This window comes from Parasteatoda tepidariorum, chromosome 1, assembly GCF_982258835.1.
Source record: "Parasteatoda tepidariorum strain Cologne lab strain chromosome 1, Ptep-v5.0, whole genome shotgun sequence".
NCBI lineage: Eukaryota > Metazoa > Arthropoda > Arachnida > Araneae > Theridiidae > Parasteatoda > Parasteatoda tepidariorum.
The window spans coordinates 64,400,828-64,410,450 of record NC_141755.1 but is presented as its reverse complement, the minus strand read 5'-3'; the positions used below and the strand labels follow the sequence as shown (position 1 = coordinate 64,410,450).

Here is a 9,623-nt window from a genome sequence, read left to right as displayed (position 1 = left end):
TATTTTATTTTGAAGGCATGTTTACATACAATTAAATTAAAATTAATAAATCAATATAATCTGAAATATAAACAATCAACCCCCTCCCCCCTCCAGCGGGCTGCGCTAAAATTATCAAACGTTGGCAGATCCACGGTAATAAAAAGGTTGGGGAACACTGGATAAATTATTTATTTTTATAGAGTTGAAAGTTAAAGTAGAAAAAGAAAAGTTACTTTAGAAAGAACTAAGCATCGCGAACAAACAAACCTCTTCCAAAACTAAATTTTAACACATAAAATTAAGCGCAAACTTAAACAAAAAACACAATTGATTATTTATTTAAAATAGTTCTATCATTCGTAATTGGTAAATTTGTTTCTGCGCATAATTATTAAGTATTGACGCTAAATTTTATTCATCTATCCAGTTTTCATGACGTCAACACAAATGACACTTACTCACCGAGAAAAATAACACGCAGTAAAATTTAAATAACTTGTGAAAATTGATATATTTGTCAATGAAGGTAACCTCTAAGAAAGACAAACCTCTATTAAAGACCATTTTATTGTGGAACGGAGAGTGGTCGCTCACGAGAGGTTTCATTGTATTCGAAAACTCACTGCTTTGCTTAGTTCAAACGTGATTTTTTTTTTTTTTTAAGAATTGGAAAGCTTAAAAATTCTTTTAGAAACTTTATCAGTACTAGTTTTTGAATTTTTTCTTGATGCTCTAGTAAGCCTAAATATTGACATACATATTTGTCTAATAAACTTAACAAGCATTTAATAATCAGAATTCGTCGCATTCTTCTGAAATACCCTGTCAAAAATTTTTGTAAAATTATACAGCTGGGACTTATATCTTTTATGATGAAAATTCTTGAAGTATAGTATAGTATATAGTATAGTATATAGTATAGTATAGTATAGTATAGTATATAGTATAGTATAGTATAGTATAGTATAGTACAGTATAGTATTTATATATTATATTATACTATATATATATATTATATTATACTATATAGTATAGTATGAGGTAGTGTAGTGCCCTACAGTAGCAATGCAGTTTGTAATGCTTATAACTTTCTTTTTTTTCCGTTCTCAATGTTTCGACAGCCCATGGAGATCCCTTTTATTCTCCTATATTTTTCTCCAGACATTCCTTCTTTTAGCAACTGTATTTCAATAGTTTACTTTCAACGTGTTGATATTCCTTTTGACACAACCGATTCACTCATGACAAAGTCTTTTTTCTGAATATTTTTCTCCCACGGTTCTAAGCCAAAAAAAAATCCCTTTGCATCCACTATCTTTCATTCTTTCCAGTCAGGTTCTTTAAATATTTTGCCCCGCTTAGAGTTTTTAATTTTTATTTATATTCTCTGTTTACATCTCAACAATGGAAAGCAAATCGAAAGTTCCTGTATCCATATACAATTAAAAACTTTAGGAACCATTAATGTTTCTCGAATGTTTGAAACTAAATGCATTCGCACACAAAAACATGTGAATCTTCCTGCTTTATTCTTAGACTTCAAGGTAAACAAAAGTGCCTAGTCTAGCAGAAAAATTTCTATTTTCCTTGAATATATGTATCTGAAATTAATGTCTCACCGAATCTGTATTGACACACAGAATTCGTAATTTCACATTCTCTGAAAGCAATTATGTGAGCATAGCTCCTTGCCCCAAGGAATATTTCTATCAAATTAGGTTCTATTTCATTAGGTTCTATATCATATTTCTATCAAATTAGGTTTAAATACTAAACACTTTTTAAACACTTTTTCAACTATATCATTAAATTTCACAGTTATTTCAGTTATATCCTTAAATTTCAATGAATCATTTCAACACAATTTTATTATTAAAATTTAATTAATAATTTCAGTTCTAAGTGATTTTCCAAAAGCATACTTTAAATTATTCTGTATGGAGTGTTAAAGAATGACCGATCTCAATGTGTAATTTTTAGAACCTTTGAAGAATATGAAGAAAAAAAAGCATACTAGAAACTTCGCAAATTAATATTTAAGGAAAAAAAACAACATCAAAAGAGGATGCATTGTTAACTAAAATAATTAAAACCTGTTTGTGTTAAGGAGGAAGTTGAGAGGATACGAAAAGCGAACACTCAAGTTTCATCTAGCAACCAAACTGGTTTTAATAATTCTTATCTTGTTTTTATAAATTGTGATTCACTACCTTTCTATAACATTTTCGTTTTTTTTCCCTTCGCTATAATTCTAATTTTTGAGTATTTATATTCTCTTCACTTCATTTGATTGGGATTCTAAAAATATAGACTAAAGGCGGTGGTTATAGAACATCTTGCACATTTAAGAAAAACTATATTAATATTGATGAAACAATATTGATGATTTATAGTATGAAGATGAAATATTTTATAACTGGGCTTAAAAATAATAAAAACAGAAAATCTGAGTCTAAAAGAAACGCGGAATGGACAGTTAAGACCAATTACGATCATGTTTCATTTGCACATTTTTAAAACTAATGAGACTACGTTCATCTAATTTATACTTACCATTACCATTATATTTGTTATCATTTCAATCAATTTAACACTAGATTGCTCGAAAAAATCATTTTGACTGCTTTTTAATTTCAATTAGAAAAACAATAACGTATATAATGACGCAATTTCTTAGAATTTTGTGACTTTTCATACAACATATAATTTTTTTATTGTTAATATTTACTAATAACTTGTTGTATAGCAGTAAATAATACTAAAAATATTAAAAATTAATTTTAAACAAATTTCTTTACGCATTCTCAATCCAGTCATTTTGACTACTTTTGGGCAGTATACTAAGTTTCAGTCTTTCTAGTGTTAAAGATGAGCTAGTATATTTTTTTAAATTTCACAAGGGACAAAATTGTGTACTTTATCATTTTTTTTTCGATTCATGCACACCAATGAGATGCATTTAGCAAATTCTGTATGATAGAACCCCCAGTTGTTCAGTGGGATTTGTAAACCTGCCTTATGACTTATTAGAAATGTAACAAAGCATAATATAACCTGCCTTATTAGAAATATAACAAAGGTAGGAAGAAATATTCAGAATTACTAAATGAAATAAAAATGGCTATCTGAAAACTTTGCACGATTTTTCTGTTACAAAAATCAAAGAGAATTATTTATTTTCAAAACAGTTACTCAATAAATGAAATATTTTATTTATATAGAGATTATCACAGACGTGTTTTGAATCACAATTTTATCTGCTGAGATTAGTCATATTTCATATCACAGTTTTATCTCCTGAATATTAATCATGTTAAGGTTAACAATAAGTTTAATTGTTATGACAAAATAAACCATAAAACGCACTAAAAGATATTTCCAAATGGGAAGCTAGATCAACTAAAATCAACTGGTTTCATTTTTTCAACTACATCGTCAATGATTTCCATTTCTCTTTTCATAACATTAAGGAGTTTTCTCAACTTATCAGAATGCATGGATTTCGAACCTTGTTTGATGTATGTCCAAGAATCATACATGGTGAGGCAGTTGAGCATTATTCTGCCTGCCACTGGGAGCGAAGTCAGCCTCTGCTGCTCCAATGGCAATGCAGGAATGCTTTGCAAAACTAGTGATTGCATCTGCCCGAACTCCATTTGCAATGTCATCCTGTTCATGTCAAGCTGAATGGGATGTTTTCGAAAAATTATCCTGAAAATAAATTAACTCGTAAAATACAATATCATTATGGTAAATTAAAAAAACGAATCCTCCTGAAACTAAAGTTCTTCTGACTATACATAGATATGTTAAATGATGCATGTAATGTTTCATCCAGTTTCAAGGAACTGTTTGCTTACAAGTATATAACGAACTAATAAGACGTGAAGTACATGGAAAAGAACCATACATTGAATACTCACCTAGTTTCTGATATGTACAACAAATGTTTAATGTGGGCACATTTTTCACGCAGCGCATATACCAGTGGTAAACCAACTCAGTTCATATGTATGTTCAGTATGGCACGTTTTTATCAATAATGCTTGTCATAATAGCAATAAAGCATTCCAACACTGTTGTTAATATTCGGAATACATAAACACTTGTGATTCCTCTTCCTTTGATTGTCCTTCACACTTGATATTGTGAAGGACAATGCTTACGTTCTCCCACTACCATATAGTGTTAAGGATTAAGTTTCCGTTCCCCCAATGCCAAATTGTGGACAATAAAGCTAATGCGTCTCCAATGCCGAACTCTGAGGTATAAAGCTATGTTTTCCTAATGATAAATTGTAAAGAATAAGCTTATATTCCCTCAATGCAAACAACTCTGCAAAAACGCGTCACTATAGAACGTATACACTATTGAACGTATGGACAGAACTATGGTTTATCATTGGGGTGGTCAAAGGCGCACACATTAAATTTGTAGTATGAATCAGAAAATTGGTGAGTGTGTGCATTTTTCCAAGTAACATCCGTCGTTGAACGACGCATACTAGTATACAAACAGTCCTCTGAAACAAGGTAAATTGTTTAGGCTAACCCTGTCGTGTTAAGCCACACTTTTTCTAAAGTCATTTTTATATAAAACTGATCTGTTCCTACCAGTTAAGTACTGTAAGTTAGTTAATTTTCAAGAATATCCACTAGATAACACAACATCACCACACACAGAAACATCTTATTGTGTAACATGAAAATCGTAGTGTTTTCGCCAAAATTGCCCTTTAAAAACACTCTCCTAAACAATTTATTATTATATCACCCCGACCCTCCAGTTGTTATAATGAAATACACGTGATAAAAATTTTAAGTAGAGGGTTTAGACGCACAAGAATCCTATTTGGCAACATTTGTGGCACAAAACAGAGAGAAAAATTTTGATTGATAAACAGACTCCCGCTTCTGATCTTTAGTCAATTTCTTAAATTTAACATTCATTCTTTGCAGTCAGTTGTTTTATATCTTTAATTAAAAATCCTGAATAACTTACTTAGTCTTAGTCTTGCTACATGAATTCTTAGAACCTTTACCGTAGTTTTATCGTTAGTTTTTTAATACAATTGTTTACAATCGAATAGAATGCAATCGAATCTAAAAATTTATGTAATTGTATAAAACTGGGCAAATGTGATTGTATACAATTGCTTTTATTTGCAAAGCAATATTTGCCTGTCAGTATTTTTATTTTACTTTATTTCTTTATATTTAGTGATTTCAGGAAAAATAGGAGCAGACGAAATACTTAATAAAATCAGAAAATAAAAAAAATTCACTTTTTCTTAATTACATTTTAGTTGTTTCGTGTTTACATACTGTTAGCAAGAAGCGCACTTTACAAAAAAAAGCATCTTAGTTTTTTTTTTCCTTTTTTTTAAACTTTTAAAATTTTGCGATGATTTGTTATTGATGTTTGCTTTTTTGTGAGTTTAAAAATCCTAATGAAATTAAATAACACAGCAAAGTATAACCAAATAAAACAGCATAAAGTAAACAGTATTTTGAATGCTTGTTGTCAATGCAATAGTTAACTCGTTAACGGCCTCGTAATTAATGCGAAGGACATTAAAAACTAAAGCAAATTTAACATTATTAAATGCTAACAATAAAACAAATATTACATATACCTATTCCACCACAAACTTGCAACGTGACTACGAGAAAACAGCTGAAGGCTATAAAGGAAATCTTTATTTTCCAACAATTCAGCATCCTTTTTGACGTTCGACACAAGTGCTGATTCAAACACTTTAATGTACTCTTCCAATTCTTTCGAAGCTTCTTGAACCTGCAAAGCAACATCCTTATCAATCCCGTAAGGAAACATGTCTTGGACAGCAAAGTCTAAATCTTTATTCTCTTCAAACCAGCGAACAACTGATTCAAACAACTTGTAATCCTCTTCTCTACTGTCGCATATTTCATCAAGAAGTTGTTTAGATGAAGCAACTTCCCAAACTGTAGAAATAAGTCCACACAAACCGCAAACAGAAGCAGCATTAAAAGCATACTTTGCCCATGATGAATCAGGATGCAAAAGTAAGCCACCAACTGAGCCTGTAGCATCAGCAGTGGATGCTATCAATCTAACAAATGTACTCCATTTGAAGTTTCTGTCTAGCTTTTTAATGTAGTTATCTAACTTTTCAATTAGAGGCACCCTTAACTCTTTCCAATCCTCAACTCTTTTTAAAAATATTCCATATCTCTCATTCACCAGGGGGATTAAATCCTGGAGGATTCTTTTCGTTTTAGCACTCTTCTCGCCATCGACGTGTTTTTTGGATTCGTTGGAAAAATCAACAGCTATCTGTCTCAGATCTTTTCCCAACTTTGCCAAATCTTCATTTGACTTTGGGTCATAACTAAAGCTCCTAACAGAGTTCTTAACATTATCTTTTTTAATTCGACTCACAACATCTGAGATGGTTCTGGGACGAAAGATTTCATCAGAAAATGGTACCTACATGAAAGAAAAAATATTATTTATCTCCTAAATAGAAAAGGAATCGAAAGTAATATTGTAATTGAGTATGAGTAGCCTAAATGCAAATATAAATATAAAATCAGTAAACAGATTTCTATAAAAAATGGTTTGAGAGAGTTGTTATTACGAACAGTATTACAAAATCCGTTCTCTAAAATTTTATTTTTAAAAATTAAATATTATAATATTTGATAATAAGCTAATATTTTGTTATTTACAAGCTACAACAAGAGCATGTTCATATTTAAGCTTAAAAAAACTTGATACTATGATATAAATTAACTCTTCAAAAGCGTAAGAAGTTTAGAAAATTTTATTCCACCTTTTGAATTATAATTTTTTCCTTTTATTTTAAAAAAAAAAGCTGTTCTATAGGTGTCTAGATGATGCTTATATAGTATAAAATTGAAAATCTGTCTATCCCTGTTTACCTGTATGTCATCCAGTTCTAGAAAATATAAAAAGAAAAAAAAAACTCAGCACTTGTCCTTTGAGTTAAATTTAAAATTACAAAAGGAAGTTATCAAGGGTTAGGGTTATAATAAAATAAATTATTTTAAAGGGTTTTAAACTTTTTTTATTGTTTTTCGAAGAAAAATTTTATTTCACAACTAGAAAAAAATGACTGCGCATCATTCATGGAGAATTCTGTAAAGGAAAATATTTCTGAAAAAATAGCAAAATTTCATCAAAATAGCTTCGAAACAAATTAGAAACATTTGAAAGCCTCATGCATTCGAAATAGCATATACTAAATTTTGAACCGAAAGCATAGTCTCAAACATTGATGTGGGTGAGAGAGAGACGTTCATTGGCTGCCGATAAGTTTCGAACCCAAGACCACCAAAACCGTTGTAGGATGCTCTAACCACCATAGTTATGCAACCTTGTATATGGAGAATAAGGAAATTTTATATATTCCATTCGCCTTAAAGTATTTAAGTTATAGCGAAATGAGCAAAAAGTGAAATTAAAATTGCCAATCTCCTGACTAAGCTATTAGGATCATATTTTCCAAATTGCAACCCTTTGAAATTATACCATTGAAATTGGAAATTTGTTTGTCATGATGTGCTATTAATGCAGCTACTATATAAAATTTCCTAATTCTCCCTGGACTAGGTGGTACAACTATAATGTTTAGATCAAATTACGAGCTCAGAGGTCCTTGGTTCGAGTGCTGCCGGCAGCCGATCAACCCTCTCTCACACATTTTCCCCTTCATATCACCTTTGAGAAAAAACCTTTTGCTCAAAAATGAGTACATGCTGTTTCAATTTTGAATACATGGGGTTTTCAAATTCGACTGTTATTTGTTTTGGAGCTATTTTAACACATTTTTGCTGAATTTTGAGAAACTCTTTCTAACAGTATGAGGAGCAAAGGGAACGGAGTGTGATTAAAAACTGTAAGTGACAAAAATAACAAGCTTCACGTACATATTCATCCTCATCATAGTTGGCCAGACAGCCCAATGTGGGCCAATGCCTTCCTTTAAAGATTTCTCCATGAAGACTTCCGATTTATCTTTCATTCCCAATTTCTTTTCATTAATTGCAAGAAAATCAGACTCCACCGAATCAGCCCATCTCAACAGCGGCCTTCACCGCTTTGTTGTTCCAGTGGGTCTAAAAAGCAATATCTTTTTTATTGTATTGTCATCACTCATTCAAATCACGTAGGCCATCCACTTCCTTCTATTTATTTTTGTGTATTTAATAATATCAGGTTGTTTATAAATCTTGTACAGTTCAAAGTTAAATCTCCTTCTCCAGTTATTGTTTCCATTTATACCCCCAAGTATACCAGGGGCCTCCATCAGGGGGAAGGTGGGCGCACGATGCGCCCACTTAAAGCTTGGGGGGGGGGTTACATTAAATAAAACGAATAGTTTGGGGGAGAATTTAGACGAGAGAATTTTTTTTAAGTACATAAACAAAAGAAGCATTGTCATATTATGAGCAAGCAAAGTAGCACTATTTCGAACAAGCTAACATGGAAGGAGGAAGTTAGCAAATTTTTTTTGGGGGGATGAATGCGCCCAAGAGCTTGGGGGGGATGGGGGCCACTGAAGTATACTCCGCAAAATCTTTCTCTCAAATATTGAGATGCAATTTTCCTCCAGTTTTGTAATTGTCCAAGCTTCAGAAACATAAGTCAAGACAAGCCTGACAAGAACTTTGCAAATTACAAACTACTCGTACATAAGAATACATGTGATAAACATGTCAGAGGCAGTGATGAAAATTTGGGAGCTCTTCCGCAAAATGTTTGCAGTAATGACCTAGAGAGGCATGCCAAGAATAAATTTTTTAATTCGGAAATATCATTACTAAATCCCTAAAGATTTCAAAATATTAAGTTTGGCATGATTACTCTCAAAAATATTGTTTTTCTTTTTTTCCCTATGACTCCTTTTAGGTCTTTCGGAATCATTTTCCACCCCTATATCGCCATCACTTCTGAAATACGTGAGTGAGATATAGTAAAATTTAAAGAAAAATTTTAAAACTGCACAACAATATTATTTTCAAAAGAAGATACAATGAATTTTTAAAAAATTAGCGAACAAATATAATAACAAGACAAGTAAAAAAAAGAGTGCATATACCTCAAAATTTGGTGATTGTGGTGGCGTAGACCCTTCGGCATTCATTTCTGTTGTCTTTCATACAATGAGAAGTTTTTTTTTATTGAAAAGTGAAAATTGCATTGTGTAGAACATTCATCTCTCTTTTTCAATAATTATCAGTTGCTGATAAGCCCGTTGCATTACATACATCAGTACAGGTGTTGATAAAATATGCAATTGAAAGCGTAGGGGGGAAATGAGATATATATCGTTATAGTGGTATGATCTATTTTTGGAAGTAAAACAAAAGCATTCTGATAAAAAGAATTTTAGGTTCATCAAAATGTTTTATTGAATTTAAATTTCTTAAATTATTCCATATTTAAACCTGGATCAAAAATATTTTGTTAGGGCAGCTCCAATTTATTGCATTTTTTGGCAATAATTGTCCAAAATAATATTTTCTCTGATTTGTGATATGCTCTTTTGTTTTCAATTTCTCTAACTTTTTTAAATCGAACTTAATTCGGGATAGAACATACTTTTAATTAGCTAAGTACTGGTTTCTGCAATA

At 31.1% G+C, this 9,623-nt stretch overlaps 1 protein-coding gene across 1 annotated transcript; it reads right to left on the bottom strand.

The window, feature by feature from the left end:
- Positions 1-3,170: 3,170 nt before the first annotated feature.
- LOC107440747 (uncharacterized) lies at positions 3,171-9,244 on the bottom strand. The gene is made up of 3 exons (XM_016053760.2): positions 9,089-9,244; positions 5,618-6,453; positions 3,171-3,693 (listed from the first exon to the last, which is right to left on the bottom strand). Exons 1-3 carry the CDS (start codon positions 9,131-9,133, stop codon positions 3,378-3,380), a joined length of 1,197 nt encoding a protein of 398 aa, XP_015909246.1. The 5' UTR covers positions 9,134-9,244; the 3' UTR covers positions 3,171-3,377.
- Between the last annotated feature and the right edge of the window lie 379 nt (positions 9,245-9,623).

Bases quoted from the DNA above. Each gene is read 5' to 3' on its own strand.
- LOC107440747 (XM_016053760.2), bottom strand. From the start codon at position 9,133: ATGAATGCCGAAGGGTCTACGCCACCACAATCACCAAATTTTGAG. The intron at 6,454-9,088 runs GTATATGCACTC...TCTTTCATGTAG, and splicing joins CACAATCACCAAATTTTGAG to GTACCATTTTCTGATGAAAT. The intron at 3,694-5,617 runs GTATATGTAATA...ATTTATTTTCAG, and splicing joins GCAAGTTTGTGGTGGAATAG to GATAATTTTTCGAAAACATC.